Source organism: Mirounga angustirostris, unplaced genomic scaffold (assembly GCF_029215605.1).
Source record: "Mirounga angustirostris isolate CCGP_5_RB_7025 unplaced genomic scaffold, mMirAng1.0.hap1 SCAF_14, whole genome shotgun sequence".
Lineage (NCBI taxonomy): Eukaryota > Metazoa > Chordata > Mammalia > Carnivora > Phocidae > Mirounga > Mirounga angustirostris.
In genome coordinates this window covers 20,537,324-20,560,602 of record NW_026991722.1, presented here as the reverse complement: position 1 = coordinate 20,560,602, position 23,279 = coordinate 20,537,324, and the positions used below count along the sequence as shown (strand labels likewise).

Sequence of the window (23,279 nt, the reverse complement as noted above, 5' to 3'; positions counted from 1 at the left end):
GATGTGAGAAGTGCATTTAGTAGTTCTAACAGGACTGATGGGACAGTGGAGGCAAGGGAAAGAGTGGCATCTGGGATCACTCATGGGTGTCTGCCTTGAGCAATTGGATCAGATGACTTGCTTTTACCCTAGTTAGGGAATGCAAGATGATGATAGATTTGGGGGCTAAGATAATGAATTTAATTCTGGACATGTCGTCCTGTGGGTATCTTGGGAAAACCTGGATTTATGGGATGGTCCCAGTTGGACACCATGTAATGGCTTTCATACCTTGTTCTCTACCTGAGCAAAGGATATAGGAACAAAAATCAAAGTTGTATATGTGTATACATTGTGTTTTTGCTTTTACAAAAAAAGCATGTCTATCTTGGTTGGATAGCTTTGTAAAAAGAACATATGATCACCAAGGTGAAGTTACCCCAAGCCTGATTACAAAAGAGAACTCATGGACTTGGGGGAGCCTAAGAAAAGCCTTTGGACATCCATTCTAAGTAGTCACACCAGTTTTTAAAAAGAAATCAATACTAACTTCCCACTGCCAGCCCCGCTGGGGCAGTTTGATGGGCCCAGAGCAGGCCTCCTTGGCCAATCGTCTGCAAGCGCCCCACCTCATTTGCCAGCGAGACCACTCTAAGGATACTAGTGGCCTAAGGCCCAAAGATCCAAGTTGGACGTAAATCAGGAATTCCAAAAAGGTGTTATTTACGTAGTTTGGCATAAGGTCCAGAGAGACAACAGCCCCAACCTAGCCAGTTGTATTGCTTTGACTATTTTCTTTCCCTTCCTCAGGAACGGGAAGGGTGCTGGAGGTAGCCGTAATAAAATCTACAGGTGACATTTACATGGAATTGGGTCACATTGGTGACCACATCATTTCTGGGTCTAATTTTAAAAGAACTCAGAGTGAAGAAGTACATAAATAAACCCTTCCCATAGAAAGATATTATTTCTCAAAATGTGTTTAAATTTGCTTATGAACACTCCCCCTCCTTTCCTTGGCATCAGATTAACTTAAGTATGTTTTGATTTTAAAACTCATTTAATAATGTTGTGCCAGTTTTAGTCATTAGGTATCAAGGAATTTAAGTGGGAATGAAGTTACACTTAAGAGTTTCAATAACGACAACAAAACATTAATACTGTGGGGGCCGGGTACTGATTAGTAAAGTATTACAATCTGGCTCATGAAGCAACTCTGTCTAGAAAGCTGCCTCTTTCTGTGGCAAAGGGTCTAAGCTGCACCTGTTAACTCAATAGGGCCAGTGGACATTAGAAAATGCGAAGTGTCCTAGAAAAAAATGACAGACATGGACCTTCCAGTACCATCTGAAGGGTACTTATGTACCTCACTCATGCCCAAGGGAAGAAAACGCTTTATATTTATAAAACTAACAAAAGTACTAGTCACGGGCAAGGAAAAAAAACATCACACATGCTAGATGGCACCTTAGAATTCGCTTTCCGGAGGCGAATTGCAAATGGATGAGCTATTCTCCACCACCTCCATTTGAAACCTAAGGCCCAGGGATCACAGCTGACTGTAAATCAGGAATCCTGGGGGGAGGGTGGGGGGAGGGGGCGGGAGTGGGGGGTGTGGCTATTTATTATGTGTGCTCTTTAACAGAAAGAGTTCCAATCAGTCTGTGAATATAATCATTTATTTGTCTTTACAGTGATGATGGAAGAATGTACAGGTGTCCTCTTTCAATAAAGTATAAAAATCTGTTTATATACAGTGAAGTCACAATAATCTTTAATTGGGAGATTTATTTGGTACTCCTGATCGGTTCATATTAAAACAGGGGGGAAAACAAATATTTCACGTTAAGTGCTACATTTCCAGTAGATTGCACCTGGCATCAAAAGCTCAGCTTCATCTTAAGGGTCCTGCTTGATATTACAAAAGTCTCATTTTAAGTCCTAGGACTCAAAATAAACATCATTTTTTGAATAATAGATATATACATCAAAAATACATCTAAAAAGGCATTGGTTAGCGCTATTAAAAAGCTCTATGTGCTCGGGTACATTTTTTTCTTACAGGCAAAACCCAGTGGAAACGCTTTTGTTCAATTCTAGAAATTTGCTCTTGGGGAAAGTTGGTCGAAAGTTACCTGTAAGGAAAACAAACAAACTTAAGTAATGTGATGATTTCTCAGGTGAGGTCAGCAGAACTTTAAAAAGTAGTTAGAAGCTTAATTTTACTTAGAACCACATTTTTAAAGCCTTAACATTTAGTTACAGCACTTTGTACATAAAAAAAAGTTCAACATATCCCCTCATTATTTCAAGTGCTTTAATAATAAATTTATACTCATTTCATTTTCAGAGAAATCGTACGTACAGCTTTGTATGCTAACACAAATATCTTCTATCTATAATTAAACCTGTACAAAAAGAGAAATCATAGGGCATACAAATAAAAAAAGAAAACGATAATAGACACAGACAAATCCAAGCATTTTTGAGAAAATTTAGAAAAACATCTACTAACCACGATTTATTTTACTTCGGAGCATTTATGAGTGACAGACAGGCACTGAAGCTTTCTCATTATTGAACCTGGCTGAAGCGATACCGTGCAACTGCAGACAGAACTATTTATATCTCTGATCCTGTATCTCATTTGCAGCTAAATATTTTGACACCTTTGTTTTTACAGTTTTCTTCTTGCAAGCACTCTTAAAATTTTGATAACCTGGGTACCCCTCTATGATTGTAAAATTTTAACTAACACAGTAAATCTCAACCTGTTATTGAGGACATACATAAATAAATCAAGGCCCACGCTGCTAATGAGGAACGTGTGAGAGAGCCGTGGCATGATGAGGCTGACAGACCCAAACGGAACTACGTGGTTTCAGTTCCATCTCTCACTAGCCATGTGAAGTCAGCCATGGCCTACCCTTCGGTCAAGCCAAGTGCTGTCTATTCTACAGGTTATTATGAACACTTAAGTCAAACGGCAGTGCTCTGGTTTAGACTTTAGGTGTAAAGGGGGCTAAATGAGTCAATTAGGCAAATTTAATTTTGATAACTAAGAAGTGCTTCTAATTCTTCCACAACCTTCAAGTCTACTAGCCTGGTCTAACAATACCATTCTCAAGTTTAGAATGTGATACACATACTATGAATCTCTCTCTACCCAACATGCCAAAATAATGGCTATTTTAAGTATATATTAAAACTCTAATTGCTCCATGTTAGTTTGTTCCCACCAGTAACCACATTTGTGCCAGGCAGTGAGCAATGCCAGCTTTTATATGAGCAAAGCGCCTAGTCCCTGAAACCCAGGCTTGCTCACATAAATTGGGGCGCTGCCTTGATATCCATCTGCAAAGCAATCTGTGAAGTAAGCAAGGGTCTAGTGAAACCTCAGTTAGATGATCCTTGATTATCTTAAACTGTTTTCAGGAGAAAAGTCTGAGAAACAACAAAAAGCTAAAAAGCTCTAAAAAGAGGAGAGCCTTCCTAGAGTCACTTCCGCGGCAGCAGACACAGCCACCCCGATGGCCACCCCGCGCCCCAGGGACAGTGTGGCTGAAGCCCTCAGACTGAAGAAACATGTTTCAGGCTTCCCCCCGAAGGACTGGGCACATAGCAAGCACACTCGTCAGAGCCCATAAAACACACCCTTGCCAGAGTAGAAACCAAGATTCGAGATCAACATGGCGCCTTCCTGTGCTCAATAAGGGGGGAAAAAAAACCTTAAAATAGCACTGAACTGGATTCCAACAGTTCTGTGTGTTCAGGAAATGGTCACCAAATGGTGATGCTGTTACTGAATATATAATGTGAGGCATTCAAATTATTACCTGGTTTCTTATCCCTGCGGCATGAGTCGCTCCCTGAACCCCACAAAGGCACTGATGGGAAGGGATGGTTGTGTGAACCATGAACTCAGCCTCCCGCACACAGTACCCTGTCCGTGCCTGTACCAAAGAGGCCCCTGGCCGTCCCCTCCGTGGCTCCAGTGAAAAACTGAAGTCATCCCGGCCACTCTCTCCGTCACTTCTAATCAGTCACCTGATCAACTTGATTCTATCTCCAAATACATCTCCAATGGACTTTTGCTTTACCTCCTTTTCTCTGCACTCACTGCCAACACCCCCGTGAAGCCACTGTCCCTCTCGCTGCCAAACTACAACCACCTCCTCACTGGTCACCCCGCTTCCAGGCTCTCCCTGCCCCCATCCTCTGTCTCAGGGGGCAGCCGCCAGATCTTATAAATAAGCACATCTGATCACCTTCCTCAGCCTTCAGTGGATTCCCTCTGGCTTTGAAGTTAACCAGTAACCCACAAGGCTCAGCATGATTAGATTTACCTCTCCACATTTTCTTCCAACCCTCCCCAGATTACATTCCAACTGTGAAGATCTCTTCTTTGTTCCCTAAAGGCAGCAACTTCTCCTTGTTGTTTCTTTTGATGGGCTTTTTACCCAAACTTTGGCCTACTGCTGCTTGCCCCCGAGGCTCAACCTAAATGTCACCTCCTCAGAGAGGCTCTGGTCACCCTTCACATCATATCAGCTCCCCTCTCCGGGCACTTCTGCTCTTCCTTTGTAGCACTTATCACAGTTGGCAATTATGGAGCTATGTGAGCATCTGGTCAATACAACTATACGGTAAGTTCTGTGAGCACAGGGGCTGTGTGACCGTGGCCACCACTGTGTCCCCAGGACGAGCACTGAATGCAAGAATGACTAGTGGGATGAGGGGCAGGTCCCCAGACTGAAAGGGACAGGGAGGACAGGTTCCAAAACAACTAGGAGTTAGGACTCTAACTCACTCTGTTCGTTCTCTATTTCTCTTTCTCTTCCTGACGCCCCTCAGTTTTGGCTTCAAAGGACGCAAATAAATAATCGGCTTATGGGGGGCACCCAGTAAGACAAGACCCGCCAAAACAAAGCAGGACGGCAGTTGGAAAGCAAGGTGCTGCACGAGCCCTTGGGGACTTGACCACAACCACCTAAAGAGAAAATATAGCCATCAGGACAGAGCCTATGACACTCATGTGAGTTCACAATAGGGTCCAAGTTTGTATGTGGTAAGGTAAAGTATTTATTTACTTATAAAATGCCCTTCCCATTCTTTCTGCATCAAGCCTGTGCTAGAGAGAACCTAGAAAAAGAAAGGGACTTTGCCTACTTTACAGTCGTAACTTTAAAGAGGGGACAACAGACGCCAGAAAGACAGCGTGGTGGGGATGACAGGCACCTTCATCTCCTGCAGCCACTGCCTCCTACCTGGCAGAGTCCTTTTTCTCTTCCCCTGATTGCTTCTAAGGACACCTTGCAGGTTTTCCACCTGGCACTGAAGAAGGAGGTTAGATCCCTTGCAAGTGGCTGCAGGGCTGTGAATGTCTTCACATCAGGAGGACAAAAGGACAGGATTCTCAAATAGAGAGGAAACCAAACAACAGTACCCACCCAGCTCTTCAGCGGAGAAGCTATTTTATATTCTGCTGAGGCAGGCTACCAAGGGCAAAAGCAAGAAAATAAAGCACCTTCAGTTGCAAGTCTCTCTCTCTCTGCTCTCAGTTTACCTGATCATATTCTTAGGCTTCATCTCCACTGTCCATTTCCAGATCCATCTCTTCCGTATCAGCAGCTCGCGACAAGATGTCTGCCATCAGTGCTTCTTCCAATTTTTTGCGTACTTGCTGTACTCGCTCCTCCTGTTTCCTTTTACAAAAGAGTAAACACACACTGATAATCTGGCAAGTAACGGAAGCATGCAGCTGGTACTACAGTCTATCTTTAGTTCAAAATCATGAAAATTCCTGAGAAGAATACATTTCCTTCTCCTTAGACTTTGCAAGACTTTCTCCTTTGCCCACAAAACCAAACTGCACCAGAGGTGAGCCTTGCCACAAACAGGAATGTTCAGACAGGCAGGTATCCCACACCTCTCAGAGAATTCTGGTAGGAGTAGATTTATTTCAGTGACTTTTTCTTCAACTTCAAAAATTTCAAGTACGTGAAGATTTGGGGTTATTGCTATAAAGGATATTAGAAATAACTTGAAAGCAGGGATAAAAGAAAGAAGTTATATGGAAAATAAAGAAGAGATTTTTTTCAACGAAGCAGAGAGATGGAGGAAGTGGGGGCATGATTGAGTTTGGCATTCTATGGCTATGTTGGGGAAAGACAGACGGAGCGCTCTCCCAGGTTCCCAGTCGTGCTGGCAGCCAGCCATCCTGAAGAAGCCAAGACCACATGATCCTATGTACCAAGGAGAGAAACTGAACAGCATCTCTTTGAGATGAGCGGAGTAGTTAAGAACATGCCACAAGTTTCTCTCTGTCTTGGGGACTGCAGTGGAACCTCAAAAGTGAAAGTTAATACTGCCAAGTCATTAAAAAAAAAAGGGGGGGTTCTGAACCATTTGATGGGAAACAAAGCACAGGAAAAAAAGTCTACTGGTATGGACTTTAAGTTTAAAATCAGAAAAAAATTCAGAGTCGCTCCCGGACAGTACAAGAGAGGGATTTCTAAAATAGTTCTAATGAGCCAAGACGGTAAATAGCAATTCATATCCAGAGCCAAGGGGGGAGGCCAAGAAGAAACACAAGAGAAGGGAGAACACTGGAAAGTAAGAGTCTTAGATAAAAACAAGAAAGGGAGAGAAGCAAAGGTACAAGTGGAAGGGTTAGCCCTGACTAGAAAGTGGGACAAATCACCTCTTGAGACCAGAGGAAAGGTGGGTAGGATGGATGTAGAGTGGGAAATGGAACAGCCCAGTGACAAATAAGAGACACAAGAGGGAATACTGAGGGCTCCACAGTGGGAAAAAAAGTCATTTTCTCTATCGATATTGAGGAAAACAGCGCAGCACTATCTCGAACCTGGGAACGTGGAACGGCAGGAGGGCAACATTCTGGAAGTCGATGCTGATTCACTGAGTATGTACTTTTTGTGTCCTCAACCACTTGTAAATTTACATTTCCTAGATTCCAGCTGATCTATCTCATGAGACTATATCCAAGGTGAGAAGCTAACATAAGTTGTATAGCCACAAAAACTTTCCATGTCTTTACCAAAGTCCAAAAACAGCACAAGGAGTTAAAAGGTATAGGGCTTCCACTCTAACTGAATTTTCACAAAGAGGGGGGCTGTCACGGAGTAGTCTGGCCTCTGTCATATTAAAAGAACCTAGAGATGAACATATTTTCATGTAGCTGGACCAGGGTCAAGCACACATTGTTTATTTCTTACATAGTTAGTCTTGCCTCTGGCCTCATGACTCAAGGTTTATGACAAATGGCATATCAGTCTCATGAGCAATCTCACTCCTGATAAGAGAGTATGAGAATCTGCACAAGTGCCCTAGAGTAATCCCGTTAGGAAAAAAGTAGAGCAAATGGTGCTTTTGGCTGGAGAGGCATGTCCTAAAACTCTAAAGTTTGCCTTGATTCTCTTTTGTCTTGAGCATTACTTCCCATACTTATGGAACCTGAAATTAAAGCATTTGCCCATCGGGGCAGGCAGAATTCTAACATAGTCCCTGGCCCTGGATAGACTCCTGTATAATTCCCTCCCCTCAAGAGCAGGCAGAACTTGTGAATGGGCTGGGAGGTCCCTCCATGACAAGGTTACTGATCAATGGACCTTGAGTTAATCAAAAGAGATTACCCCAGAGACCCTGACCTAATAAGAAAAACTCTTAAAAGGGGCTATGTCCTCCCTGAAAGATGTTGGAGAGGGAATGTAGAGGGGACTTCAGGGCAAAGAACTGCTATCCGCCTCTAAAGGCCGGGAACTGCCCTATCCCACATCCAGCAAGATACCCAGAGGCCCCAGTCCTACAACTAAAAGGAAACGAATTCTGCAACAATCAAAAGAGCTTTAAAGAGGACCCTATGCTCCAGAAGGGAATGCAGTCCAACCAACACTTTGGTTTCAGTCTTGTTAAGACCCTGGGAAAAGAATCCGGTGGTGTCTGGCCCAGGCTTCTGGCCTATGGAACTGTGAGTGGTTGGGTGTTGCTTTAGGCTGTTAAGTTTGTGAGAACTTGTTACCTGTATTAAAAATAAGAGACACAAGAGGGAATACTGAGGGGCAGTATTAGGGGCACCTGGGTGGCTCAGATGGACTCTTAATTTCAGCTCAGGTCTTGATCTTGGGTTGTGAGATTGAGCCCCACCTCTGGCTCCCAGCTCAGCAGGGAGTCTGCTCGGGATTCTCTCCCTCACCCTCTACCCCTCCCATTTGCTTGTGCACGCACAAGTGTGTGTGCTCGCTTTCTCTCTCTCTCCAAAATAAATAAATCTAAAAAACAAAAACAAATACAGGGGGTGCCTATGTGGCTCAGTCTGTTAAGAGCCTGACTCCCATCTCAGCTCAGATCTTGATCTCAGGGTCATGAGTCCAAGCCCTGCCTTGGGCTCCATGCTGGGCATGGAGACTACTTTAAAATACCCCAAATACATCCATGGATGAAAATATTATCAAATATGCTGAAAAATATATATACTTAATATTGAGATCTTTAGTTAAAGGTTTAATATAAACAGAATATTGGCTGCACAATTACAGAAAGGGTAACAATTCCATTTGCAGTGATTTTTATTTTGAACCTGCACTAATTCAACAAGAAATGTTGGCTTAATAATTTCTGTTATGACAATTAAATCAAACGGACAATTTGTTAAACAAGTTTACCCTAAAAGGAAATCATGCAGATCTGGCTCTGAGATATTTTCCTCTACTATCAAAAGATCTGCTGCTGAAGCCATCAGCATTCCCATGACATCACAGAGGCCCTCAGTCAACACCCACGATGACCTGGCAGACCCCCTGCTGATTAACTGGGTGTCCATTCCAAGACAGGTAAGAACTTGTCTCCGGAGGAATATCCTTCCTCAAGGGTAAGAATAAGCCAAAGAGCAAGCTGATTCCTCCCCTTGATTTTACGTTTTTTCCTTAAAAATAAAGCTGATCATGAATTCCATACAATCAATACACATGAATACAACTTTGAGCCATGTTGCATCTTTGCGAAAGGAACTACTTTAAAACCCAGGAAGGGCTTTCCAATTACACCTAGCTAGACTCATTCATTTAAAAACATTTTCATGCCAACTTTTTATGGATTTAGAAAAAAAATACAAATATAAAACATATTTTTAAATTATATGATTCAAAAGTGCCACCTGCTGGTTTTGTCTAGGAATAATACTCCACTAAAACCTGATTTAACATTCAAGGGTAGAAATAGTGAAGTATACACCCTGTCCTATTTTTATTTTTATTTTTTTTAAGATTTTATTTATTTGCGAGAGAGAGAATGAGAGACAGAGAGCATGAGAGGGAGGAGGGTCAGAGGGAGAAGCAGACTCCCTGCCGAGCAGGGAGCCCGATGCGGGACTCGATCCCGGGACTCCAGGATCATGACCTGAGCCGAAGGCAGTCGCTCAACCAACTGAGCCACCCAGGCGCCCACCCTGTCCTATTTTTAAGGAAAATACAATACACTACAGTCTCATTATAAGGCAATGATACTCAAGTTCATTAATCCCATATAAGAATTTCTTTCTGGTCTTAATATCTGAAATAGTTTGCTTCTTTTGAGCAACGGTTTGCTTATATTTTTCCAGGCATTATCAATCTGAGTTGTAAAAACCAAATCTGTGGCCCAGTCTTAGAAAGCAAAAGATGTTAAGAGGTGTAGCTTGTGTCCCCTCCTCACTCCTGACTCTGCTTTATTGCTTTATGCTTTACCCTTTGCCTGATCTTTGCTTTTTGCTTCTCGTCTGGCTCGTGTGTGTGTGTTTTTGAAGCCACCTTAAACCTTTACTTAAAACAAGATGAAGCAGAGATAAATAAATCTCTAAACTGAGCTTAAGAGAGTAAACGTAATCGAGATAAGCAAACTGAACTCTAAAAACACAACCCAGCTTAAAACAGCATGGTTGCGATCTGCTTTAAAGAGAGACCGGTTTGCAGACACACCAACGCAGGAAGCAGTCACAAAAGGCATCACTGAATGAAGGGATTCTTTAGAGCGAAAGGCAGAACTCCAAAGCCTAAAGACACTCAGTAACAATGTGGACAGAGTACAACTGACGGGTCCCTCGGATACGACCGTGATACCTCCACCTTTTTCCAAGCATGTATCTGTTTTATTTTTTTTTTAAGATTTTATTTATGTATTTGACAGAGAGAGACACAGCGAGAGAGGGAACACAAGCAGGGGGAGTGGGAGAGGGAGAAGCAGGTTTCCCCTCGAGGAGGGAGCCCGATGTGGGACTCGATCCCAGGACCCTGGGATCATGACCTGAGCCGAAGGCAGCTTAACCGACTGAGCCACCCAGGCGCCCCGCATGTATCTGTTTTAAATGTTCTATATCACCTTCCGTTAATTTCACAAAAGATCTGTTAAAAAAAAAAAAAGTGTAACTTACTGACTGATGCGTCACTTACTAGATGTGGCACAGAAAGGAAGAGGCATTATACAACGTATCCGATGGAATGAACAGGTTTTTGAAGTTCTGTTTAACCGCCTTACCTAATGTCTTCGTCTGTGACAATGAAAGCCTTGCAGAGGGGTTGAGAGGTGTTCAGCCAAACAGCTGGGTTCTTTTCCACAGCAGCCGAGGAAACCTGCCCTGTGATTGGTGCAGAGCTTGTGTGCAGAGCGCTGGCAACAGCAGATAAGAGGGTCTCGTCATTACTACCTGGACCAACTCCTGCAAGTAGAAATACACACCAGCTAAATTTTAGGAAATTTCAGGATGGGCTGAGCAAATCTTGTGTAACCTAAAACAACTGATATTTTTATGTTTGTTTGGGATCATATATTTTAAACTGACACAAGCCAAAGAAGTAAAGGATAATATCGGATCTACTTCATAGTTATTCTATACATAGTTACTCTATATAAAGAATTAACATTAAAAGAAATAGTTACAAGGGGCGCCTGGCTGGCGCAGCCATTTAAGCATCTGGCTCTTAGTTTCGGCTCAGGTGACGATCTCAGGGTCGTGGGATGGAGCCCCATATGGGCTCCGAGAGCCCGGCACAGAGACCGCTTCACACTCTCTCCCTCTGCCCCTCCCCCCACCAAAGAAAAAAATAGTAACAAAATGGCTGAGCATTTTAATAAAACTTTAACACAACTTCAAAATACATTTTCCAAGGTACGAAACTTTTTTAAAGTTGGCTACATCTCCTCAAGCAAGCTCAATTATTTTAATGATCTAAATGCGTTCTAAAGTCACATTATACCCAAGTTTCCCTATTAATGGATCCCCGGAGTCCCAGCATAGTTTCTCTTGTAGGTTTTAACATTAATTTCTAGCAGTATCTCAACACTTTTCTTTGTTTTGGGACTTCAAAGGAAAAGCCAATGCAGGCATGCTCTACCTGCAGCTTTCACATCTTTTTCAAATACCAAACAAAAATCCAAGTTAATAGAATTAATAATGGCACACCTTGACTACTTGTAGGAGACTGGCAACATGACCACATTTAAATGCATTGCTTAAAGTCCTAAACTTACTAAACCAGTTAAAGCAATACTTCTCAAGAACGCAGAGGGATGACACCATGTTCTAACCAAGAAGGAGAATTTTTGAGCAATCCACACTACCAACATTTAGAAGCTGAAGTTCTAATGCTTGAGAAACAATGCTGCTCTGGAATTGGAATTAACATGTGACATGACAGGCACCCTAGGTAACTGAGTTCTACACCCCAGACCCCACTTGCTACTGTTACTGGACCAAGGTGCACCTGTTCCCACAGCTACAGGCCACAGCAGTTTGTGCAGGGAGAGGCAAAAGAGTTGCTGGCTGTCCTTTCGCTAAGACGAAGAGTGAAAGAGCAAGTGCTCAAGCCAGACGCTGCTCTGAGCGGGGAGCTTGAGAAACTCTGCCACTCAGCTGCACCACTCAGCTGCATGTGGTTCTAAAAGCAGCACACGGGTTAATTTATATGATGAACCCAACCTAAAGCCAAAATTTTTAAACAGAAAAAAACCTGAAACATCCCTACAACACACAAGCTTTTCAGATACGTTTTCCCTGGGTTTATTAAAACACAAAAGGGACATCATCCACCATTCAGAAAAAAACCTGAAACATCCCTACAACACACAAGCTTTTCAGATACGTTTTCCCTGGGTTTATTAAAACACAAAAGGGACATCATCCAGCAAGGCATACGATCCCCCAAAGTAAAGACCCTGTCTTCATCATTTCTGACTCCACAGCATCTAACACAGAGCCTGGCACACAGGGACTGCTCAACTGGATTTGGATAATACCTTGAAGACCTTTAGGTAGTTCCATGGTTTTTATAATTTGTTCTGTTACATCTGATGCACTAAGTCCTTGTAGCCTCTTCTCCCAGAAAAGCTGTAAGGCAAAACATCACTGTTAATATACATACTTGGAACAAGAAAGTAGCGCATCGATGCTGCTGAATGATGAAATTGAAATCATTTCAATAGTCTCCTAATTTCTCCATTTTTTTTCCTTACAGATACTAAATGACACTCCAAATATCAATTATTTCAACACATTGTAATTCTTTCAAATGATATTAATCAAAAAATGTTTTCTTATTTTATGCAATCTACTCAATTGTTCCAGTACTACAGATTTTTATATGCCATATACTACTACACAGAATACTTAAGGTATCTCCCAAAGAATATAACTTGAATTTTTAAAGATTCATTTGGTATGAAAATTTAATGTTAAAATATATCAGGGAAAAGAAAACAAATTATATTATGTAATATCCCTTTATCCAATATCATTAGGGAAAGAGCTTCTCCACCTGTGTGATTTTTCCACACTACTGAAGGTTAGCCCTTTGGCATACTTTTAAGGGGTAAAGAGCCAGTTTTAATGGAAACGTTTCTAAAATGTTTTGCATACTTCCTCGTTCTTTAAAAAGGGTGTCCCGTTCATGGGCGACTTTCCCCCTATGGTGCAGAGCCCAGGTCACCTTAGTCACTCAGCGGCCCTACATCCCCATTCTGGGCATGAGCAGGCACACTGAAGGCTCCTCATACTCCATGGGGCCACTGGAGGAATGCAAGTGCTTAGTCAAACACTAAATGGTCCAACACAGTTCTGCTGTTTGCTCTTATATCCTTTCTGTACTTCATTTTCTCTCCTAGTTAACTATTAACGTCTCAATAATGTCATTCATCTGTTCCACATGTATTTACTGAGCTCCAACTAGGAGCTGCCCTGTGGATGCAGCACTAGATGAGATATACTGTGTCTTTGTCTTCAAGCCGTATCTCTTTTTTAGGCTCTCTCTTATGTACTGCAGCCCAAAAAAACAGATAGAGGAATTCCTTAGGGCTCTGAATATCTGTCTTTAATCCTGGATACCTGGGGCCTGTCACAAGTAGGTACTGAAAAAAATATTGAATGCCTGAATATGGGAGTAACAGGACTCAGAGTGAGGATCTTGAGGGACACACAAACCCAAGCTGAAACCCCAGCTCTAGATGTCTAAACCTTCAATTGCCTCTTCTGTAAAATGTGACAGCAATGAGGACCACATAAGATTAATGTGGAGTCTAATAAAGCAATATATGTAAAGCACCTGTCATGGAGTAGGCACAAGGTTTACATATTTACTTTTAGCAAATTTTGACCACTCTGAGGGCTTATATTCTGACTTCTAGATATATGAAAAGTACCAGGTAATTGCCCTCCAGACAAATGCAAGATACAATAAAATCTCTTTATGGCAGAAGAGTAATATGTTGGATCTCTAATAACTCCCATGCTAGCACCAAGAGTAACCTGCAATAGAATGCTTCACTCTCTTTTGAAGACCTTTGGTATATGGTAACAACCCCTTACATCTCCCTATAAATTATGTCATCAGCAGAATATGTGGTCAACATATATGAGGACATGAATACATTAATCATCATGGGTGAAAAATAGTTAGGTGAAGGTAATAGTTGATAAATGTGATAAATGTCCCAAGAAACCCCACCTGCTATTTCCTTTTTGTGGGAAATGGTATCACCTATGCATTGATTATCACACCAAGGAAAAAAACAAGGAAAACAAATGCCAGTTAATTCCTAATGAAAAAGGAAAAAGTATCCAGAAGAATCAATGAGTATGAGATTAGTAAGTGCTTTTATAATAAAATTATAACTTAATTTGCAAAATAAATCAACACTACCAAAAGACAAAGTATAGAAGTTATGTACAGATATTACTAGTTACTAATATTTTACATAAAATTCCAATTCTAGATATCAGAAGTTCAATTTTTTACATTCTATAATTTTTCACTCTCAATTTTTAAATTCCTATTAATTCAAAGGAAAATGATACAAAATTTAGAAAGGAAAAATTTGCAAAATAAACCTTGGACTGAGAAACGAGTGTACGGCTCTAGATTACAAGTCCTGGTGTCATCACATGCCATCTGACAACCCTCAACTAAGTCTGAAGTTGAATCAGGTATGCGCCCATGACTTCTCTATAAATGAAATGCTTCCGCCATGAAAATGGAGATACATGGATTTACGTGTGTGTATGTTGAATGTGTATTTCTACCCCCACTCACGCTCCCCAGAGGAGATGGGGGATGTGGGAAAGGCCAGAGAAGGAAGAAAAGGCTAGTCTGATCAAAGATGACGCATGGTCAGGTCACTAGCGCTCTCCATCCTTCCCACCACTCATTCAACACTGATCAGCTCACCCAATTTTCATGAGAACTGAAAGTCTTCATGAGATAAATGTCCATATGTTCCTAACTCACCTTCCCTACATTCATCTTCTCGGGCCCCATCTGTTTTGTTTGTTTGGGGGCCAGGGGCTTCTTTGCATTTTAAAATATTTTTTAAATTGACATAGGCATTATGCCAAGTGAAAGAAGCTGGTCTTTTACATACTGTATGATTCCATTTATATGATATTCTGAGGAAGAAAAAAACTATAAGGATAGTTGCCAGGGATTAGGGGCGGAGGGAGAGTCTGACTACAAAGGGTCAGCACAAGGGAATTCTTTGGGGTACTACAATTGTTCTCTGTTTTTTAATAAATACGAACTTTATCCAGCTGCTACAATCACCATTTTCTTTATTTTCCAAGCCAGTTCCTCAAGGAATGACCAATATGCACTGACTCCATCCCCCAGGCCCATATCGACTTGATTACCGCATCCCTTTCCTCATAAATTTTCACCAAATTTACCCTAGGAGGCAGTCAGCTCCTCTCACCAAATTCAATGACCTTTTCTCTTTATCTCTGATCATTTTATAACCCTGCATGCTGTGGAGAGGTACAGGGAGGGGAGAAGTCTTCCTCTGCCTAAATTTAAACTTTCCTGATCTGCTCATTTATGAATTCCATGTTTTTACTAGGTGACAAATTGTGGCCATCTGGAGTTCTTTTACATTACTTCTCCAGCCATTAAAAGTCTAAAGACAAAAAAAAAAAAAAAGAAAGAAAAAGATAAGATGAGTTTTCCCTAAATTTGTAAGGAGTCTCCCTCTACCATAGCTATCCAGTCTCTTCCATCACACCTTCAGAAGCACTACGGCTTTCATAAATCCTAACCTACCCACTGAAAATCTGATCTCACCTGCGAAATCCAATGACATTCTCAGCGTAACCCTGCTGCCTGGTGTGAGGCCAAATAATCAATGTAACACTTTTAAGGAGCAGCGATTTAATATTTGGAGAAAATCCCAAAATGTGCCATCACCCTCAGTTATTCTATTTCTTTCTAGTCCCCACTAATTAGACCCTCCAGGTGCCTCTACTACCTTGTTGTTGATTTTTTCGTCACCCTCTAGCACACAAGAAAATTGGATAGCTCCAGTTTGGGAGCATCACGTTATATTGCCAAAAATCTGAGCAATGCCTTATCCAGTTGACTAGCTGATGGAGAAGCAGAAGCTGGGATTAAAGGTCATCCAAAACCACAACAGTGTCTAAAATATTAGTGACGGGGTGGCACAGCCCTGGAGGAACCACCTTACTGGACACTGGAGTTCATCTCCACACCTTTGCTCCTCACATGGATGTAGGAAGTACCTGTATGCCATCAGTAGAAGCAAGGATGCGTGTACTTCATCTATCTCAGAGTCCCCAGGGACAAAGATAGTGTGTTATGAAAGCTGCTTCTTTAGTGAGATGATCAATCTGTTTTCTGAAAATAAAACCAACCCAGATACAACTATAGTAGCATTTTCTTCTCTTAATTGCTATGGATTTAACTGGGACTTTGGGGGTTTGTTCAACTTGTCTTCCAGAGGATATCCAAAGAAGAGTATGAGGAAGAAACAGGGATTGCAAAGCAACTGCTCACAACCACACATCCCTGTTTTGATGCACTGGGAACCTGGGATAGTTATGTTGATTAGTACTGTCCTCCAACACCCCAGGCTTGATAATATGTACCATGAAGGAATTTGTGCTCTTCTGTGGAAGTCAGAACAAGACGGTTTACTGGAAAAAAGTAATTAGAGGATCGATCCAAATTCAATAAATATTCTTTTAGTGCCCATTATATGTGAAGTATTTTGCTAGGCACTGGGGATAGTTACTAGGATAATGCTACAAGGTAGACTATGACAACCACAACAGTAAAGATACAAAATTAACTTCAATTTGGGAGAATCTGGGAAGGCTTTCAGGAAGACGTAGCTCTTGAAAAAAATGTGTAAGAATTCTACAAAGCAGCAAAGACTACTGCAAGCCAAGGAAATCGCTTAAGCAGGCAAGGAGGGGAGACAGAGAGTACTGGTCAGAATTTCTAAGTGTTCCCATGCAGAGGAATAACCACAGTGGCTTATTTTAAATGTATATCCCAAGGTCTCAGCCCTAGGGATTCTGTTCAGTAGGTCTGGGTTATGGTGCCAGATTTATTTATTTATTTTACATGTGTCTTAGGTGATTCTGATGCAGGCTCAGGGATCTCAGTTTGAGAAAGACTGGTTTGGTTTGTGTTGAAAGAATGGTAGTGCACACATAGGGCTGGTGTATACTGATCACCAAGATCTCTGAGTTTTATTCCTGATTATACCAGAAGAGTAAAAAAATATATTATTCTATTCTGTCCTTGCAGAGGACTGAAGGAAGATATTTGCCTTTCTCTTCTTCACTGCAGGAAGGCATGTGTCAAAGTATATTTAAGAGCATACCAAAATGTTTAGGCATAAATAGAGAAAGGGCTGACCCAAAGTTCTGCTGATGCCCAGTCACATTCTCTTGGTGGGAAAGAGGAGGAGGAAGAGGACAACCTACCACTTACCCACCAAGCCCTTTCCAGAGGCCTGGCACTGTGCTCAGTGCTTTATGTACAGAAATCCAGTTAATCTTTCCTACAGCATTTTGAAGAAGACATTATTAGTCCCACGTACAGTCACTTACCAAAGGTTGCATAACTAGTCAGTGGTGCAGCTAGAATTAAAACTCAGGTCAGTGTGATTAAATGGTCCTGATCTTAACAATAACAGTTCTGCAAGAGCATTTACATATTTGGCTCTATGTTAGATCAGAAGGTAACAGGCCTCAGACCTTTCCATTCATGAAATCAAAGGCTGACGAAAGTTCAATAAATGCCAAGAAAATTGTCAAGTTACTCTTAATCCATTTGCCTACTAAGTAATACTGTGTAAGTTGTCAATTGTAGGCAGTTTGTGCTGATGCCTTCCGCCTCCTTGGCCAGAAATAAGAGGCCCAGGCTTGTAATGTTTAGACTAAAGCTAGCATGGAGTTTTAAGATATCAAACCATACATAATTTGGGGTAGCTTACATGATAAAAATGAAAGAACTGATGTAATATATATTCTCTGCAAATTACCTTTCTTAGAATTAATTGCAAATATCGACCCCATTGAACATCAAATTTTTATTTGGTGGATGGAAACTGAAGTCTGAGACCCCTTAATCCAAGAAAATGCTTTCAGATGAGTCCCACTAACAGTAGACATTTCATGAAACAGGAGAGGGGGAGTGATTTACTGAGCATATAAAACTGAAGACTTTTGAATTTTTTCTATAAAAATACTGTTTTAGGTTAATTATATTAGTATCTATTTCTCATGAAACATTAAAAAGCATGTACATCAAATATACCAGTATTATTTTCATCCACCCTTATATTTAATTTGAAAAGCACTGATGTGTCTGTGTAGTGTTCAAAAAAAATTCACTGATGAAGAGAAATTGACCTATTTATACTCATAACATCAACTTGACAGTCAACTTTCAAGGGTAGGAAGGGTTGGAAGGTTTAACTTCTGAGTAGGAGAGTGACTGGCAGTGGGCTTGAGTTCAAATCCTTGCTTTGTCACTTAATAATTTTATAAGTTAAACAACTTAGCCTGTCTCGATGTCAGTTTCCAACTCTATGGAAAGGGACAATAAAAGCAACCTCAAAGAGTTATAGAAACTAAATGAGGAGGTTTTACAAACACTTGAACATGCCCAGTACACAACAAGTATCATTTTACTATATTTTTCAGCACACTGATCATACAATAGCATTCAATAATTAATTGATCATCTTATTAAAATTAACAAATATAAACAAATCAACAAATAATCAACTCTGAAAGGTGAGTATTCATACATGAAGACTGAGCACATGCATTTGAATCTGCCCTCCCAGATTTTCAGCTGGGGTTTTCTTTCTTTCTTTCTTTTTAAAGATTTTATTTATGTATTTGACAGAGAGAGACACAGCAAGAGAGAGAACACAAGCAGGGGGAGTGGGAGAGGGAGAAGCAGGCTTCCTGCAGAGCAGGGAGCCCGATGCGGGGCTCGATCCCAGGACCCTGGGACCATGACCTGAGCCGAAGGCAGACGCTCAGCGACTGAGCCACCCAGGCGCCCCTGGGGTTTTCTTTCTACAAATATCTTAAAACTCCTTTTCCTCTTCTCATCCAAAGCCAGACAGCCTCTCACCTAGACCAAAGATGGTTGGGAGAACTCTGGTGAGCAGGACCAGCCACATAATTTGCAAGACCCAGTGAAATGAAAATGAAAACGTGAGGTCCCTGTTCAAAAAGTATTAAGAATTCCACGATAGCAACAGTAAGCATTCCACCAGGCATGCGCCCTTCTAAGCGCGGGGCCTGTGCACCTGCATGCCCATGACATCCCCGAAGGTGGGAAACAGTGTAGGGGGAGAGGAGAAACTAGGAGGGAAAGGAGGCCCCTGTGCCACGCAGTAGGACGTAGGAAAATGCCGTGATATAATCTCATTCTGTGAACTTCATAAAAGAGGATGACAGAAAATAGTTCTGGCTGGACCTTCCCATAACTCCCTGTTAAAATAAGGCAAGGATTTCTCATCCCTCCTGCACACTGCTCATTTGGAGGACTGTGAAAGGATCACTGCCAAGGCTCTCCACAGTTGAGTAGTATGAGTGAGGAAGGAGGGAACCCAGGGAATGAGGAAACCACAATGGGGACTAACAGTGGGAAGTCCAGAGAAGGATCAGAATTTTGTTCTATTTAAAGTCCAGCGGATAACATGGGCAGCTTTTAATTAAGATTTCCTGAAACTGTAATTTTCTTGTTATTTTTACTCCATCTATTTACATGTTGTGATGATAGTAAAGCCCTTAGAAAAACCTCAAAAGGGCTCTGAGCTTATTTCAAGAACAGAAGGTAGGAGAGAATCAGGGAACACAAACAAACTACATTTCTGTTCTGCAGTGAAGCAGGAAGAGAAAAACAAAACAAACAAACAAAAAAACAAACTCGAACCAGGAACGATGGCTTCAAGAAGTTTCCCAATTTTGGCATCATTAACATTTTGGGTTGGATAACTCTTTGTTGTGGATATTTAACAGCATCCCTGGCCCATACCTACTATTGACCATTAGCACTACTCCAGTTGTGACAACCAAAAATGGCTCTACACATTGCCAAATTTCCCTGGGTATATGGGGAAAGACGGTACAAAATCAGGTCTGGTTGAGAACCGCTGATTCAGAGAAAGACAAAGAGGACAGGCAGGAGGTTTGCAATGCTAGGGGCCCAAATCTCATTGCTGAAACACAAAGAAGAGCCAGCCGCTGGTAGATGCCATGACTGCAGCCAGGTCCCTTCTCAAGTTTCAAGAGTCTCTATCCCAGCTCCTCACTCCTGGGCCTTGTAAGAACCAAGTAGCTTGGAGCTGGGTGCGCCTTCTGTCACTGCCAGGCAAGGGTGTAAGACAAAGCAAAAGTGGGAGAAATATTTCTTACCTTAAGAGTTGAAATTTAAGGCACTTCCAGATAGAAACATGGTTATAAACTAATTATTTTTTAAATAATTCAGACACACCTAAGATTAAATGGTCTTTTATAGGCTGGTCTGGGATGCTAGAACCATTTATAATATCATTTCTACTGGAAGTCGTAGATTTCAAACAACTGAAACATGACCTTTCATATCCCAACCTGTAAGTTAGAAAGAATCTGTATGTACAGATTTTAGGAGGCGCTCTCTGTTATTCCCAAAGGATCAGAGACCACATGCATGTGCAAATCTGCCACTGACTACTGAGAAAGGCACATCTCCATTCAGAATGATTTTCGGTATTCAAGTATAGGTAGAGCAACAAAATAGAACGCAAGGTTGATCTTGAACATGTTAATTTCCATAAGGTCTTAATGTGTAGCTACAGGTAGGGCCTGAGCAATTCTAAACTAAAAGCCCAGAGAAAAAGTATCTCACCAAACTGAGCCACACAAAACTTAAAACTGATTTTAGCCCTCATATATTATTTGAAAATACATCCTCCCTTACCTTTTGAAACTATAATCTCCACTAAAAAAAATAAACTGATTATATAGAAACACACTGAAATTTCAATAATGAAACTAAGTTTATCTAAAACTCCTATATATCTGAACTATTTCTCATTGTTTATTTTAAATACATACCACAAGCTGAACGTCAGCTCCTATGCCAACAAGCTGTTAACAACAGACTGAGCTGACCAGAAAGCCAGGAACTCAAGCCTAAGGGCCCTGCACCTCTTCAAATATCCCTTCCACAATAGACCCACTCAGGGCCATTTACCCTTTCTTTACTTATCTCTTGTCTCAGAGGAATAAGTATCCTGCTGCTTTTCTAAGATTATCTCTACCCTTGGCTCTTGGTCATATCTTCTGCCTCCTCCTGATCTTGCCCCAACAATTTGCCCAACTTCTCCTACATTTTCCATCTTCCCTCTTCCTCTCCTTGGGCTTCTTTCCCTGAAGAGACTAATACACTCCAACATTGATAACCTAAAAAATGACCCTATGCACGTTACTTCTCCCTCAAACAGTTCTATCTTCCTCTTTCTACTAAAAGAGAAACTTTCCCTCTTATGTCCTCACTTTCCATTTATTCTCTTCCTTCTAAACTCTACTCTACTCCTATTATTATGTTAACACTGACCTGCCCAAGGTCACAGTAATCTTATAATTACCAAATCCAGTTCCTGATTCAAGCCCTACCTCACTGTTGAAATCGCACGCTGTCAGAAGACCTATGAAAGTCCGTCTTTTATGATGGTTCTCTGTATGCTTCTATATTTTCTATTACTATTAAGCAACAAATTAAAACTAATGGTAAAAGTCAAAGAAATAAGACTATGAGCATTTTCTTCTAACAAAAACAAATATTTAAAATGCATAAATGTGATATACCTTTTATTTTTTATTTATTTTTTTAAAGATTTTATTTATTTATTTGACAGAGACACAGCGAGAGAGGGAACACAAGCAGGCGGAGAGGCAGAGGGAGAAGCAGGCTTCCCACAGAGCAGGGAGTCCGATGTGGGGCTCGATCCCAGGACCCTGGGATCATGACCTAAGCCGAAGGCAGACGCTTAACAACAGAGACACCCGGTGCCCCGTGATATACCTTTTAAAGTGTCTGTTAATAATTTGTAAAATAGAAGAACCAAAAGTCACCTTTAAAATCTCACCATTTTAAGAGTTTTACTCTGCACAGTCTTCATCTCTGTCAAGAGCATGACGTTAGACACGGTGTTGGCACTCAAATGTTTTAGAGATGAATCTGTGGCTAAGTAGAAGGACTACGGAGTAACAGAAAGACGCTGGTTTGGGAGCTGAATGTTTTCGTCCTGACTCAACTATTAAATAGACTTGCTGCCTTACTTACACAAGTCACTTAATCTCTTTGGATGTGTTTTCACCAGGAAAATAGAAATACTAATCACTGTCTTATCCATCTCAGAACGTCATCAAAACACTGATAAAAAATGAGAAAATTCTTTGAAAATATACAATTTTTATTGAATTTCTCATTTTCTAATGTTAGAATTTCATACATTCAATGAATATTTGATTCATTTTTCTAAGGCCTTTGCTAAATCTAATCAAAGAGCAAAGGGCCTTGTCACGTATTTGTAGACTAAAGCAAAACGGAGAAAATGTGCACTTTATATTCACTGACTCATGAAAAGCTAAATATGCAAGACACTGGGTTAGGACTATACAGAGGAATGATGTTTCCTGCCCAGAAGGAATTCACTGTCCCGTTCATAAAGTGCTCTATTTCAAATCAACCCCACGTGATATCTGAGTTGTCTAGTTCTGGTCAGCAAAAACAACTTAACTTAAATACCATGGCCTGCAAACATCAGAGTCAAACCCTAGCTACCTCCTTATTTTGTGAGAGTGGCCCAGGAAGAAAGGGCAAGATCATGACAAGAAAATTACTATGTAAATCAAGGAAAAGCTTGACTCATGTGGCTGTGCAAACTACAGTGAGATCTCTTGTTAAGGCAAAGATAACAATTTGGGCTAAAGAGGCTGGAAGAATGACGCAAACAGCAAAACTCAGAATTGAGGGGGACGGAGGTACAGTACCATCTGCTAGAGCTGCTTGTCTAAAGTTTGTCATGAGCACTATCTAACCTACACAGAGTGGGTGGGCAATACTTGTCAAAATGTTAGCAACAATCTTAAACCACTAAATTTGAAAATTATGAAATCTACAAATTCCTAGAAAAACATTCTCTAATTTGATATAAGAAGAAATAGAAAATATGAATATTCATCGACATATCTATCAAATAAATTGAACCTAATTTCAAGCTTTCCCATTTAAAGAAAGGGGGGAGAAGATGCCTCACAATTAACTCATCCAAACACATAGAGAAAAGTACCAATTTTACACAAACTCTTCCAGGGAGCATAAAAGAAGGATCACCTCCCAGCTTATTGTACAAAGCCAGCAAAACCTCCATACTAAAGATTGAGAAGAAAATTACAAGGAAAGAAAAATGCAAGTCAATCTCTTAGTGAATATAAATGTAAAAATCCTAAA

The 23,279-nt window shown here is 41.0% G+C and overlaps 1 protein-coding gene across 1 annotated transcript in view; it reads right to left on the bottom strand.

Moving 5' to 3' along the window:
* Positions 1–1,642: 1,642 nt before the first annotated feature.
* MBD2 (methyl-CpG binding domain protein 2) overlaps positions 1,643–23,279 on the bottom strand; it is a 66,917-nt gene continuing 45,280 nt past the window's right edge. The window contains exons 4-7 of the mRNA XM_045886689.3: positions 12,268–12,358; positions 10,510–10,690; positions 5,546–5,684; positions 1,643–2,114 (exon numbers count right to left, since the gene is read on the bottom strand). Coding sequence (XP_045742645.1) covers positions 5,558–5,684; positions 10,510–10,690; positions 12,268–12,358 — 399 coding nt within the window. The 3' untranslated portion in view covers positions 1,643–2,114; positions 5,546–5,557. The remainder of the gene's footprint in view (positions 2,115–5,545; positions 5,685–10,509; positions 10,691–12,267; positions 12,359–23,279) is intronic.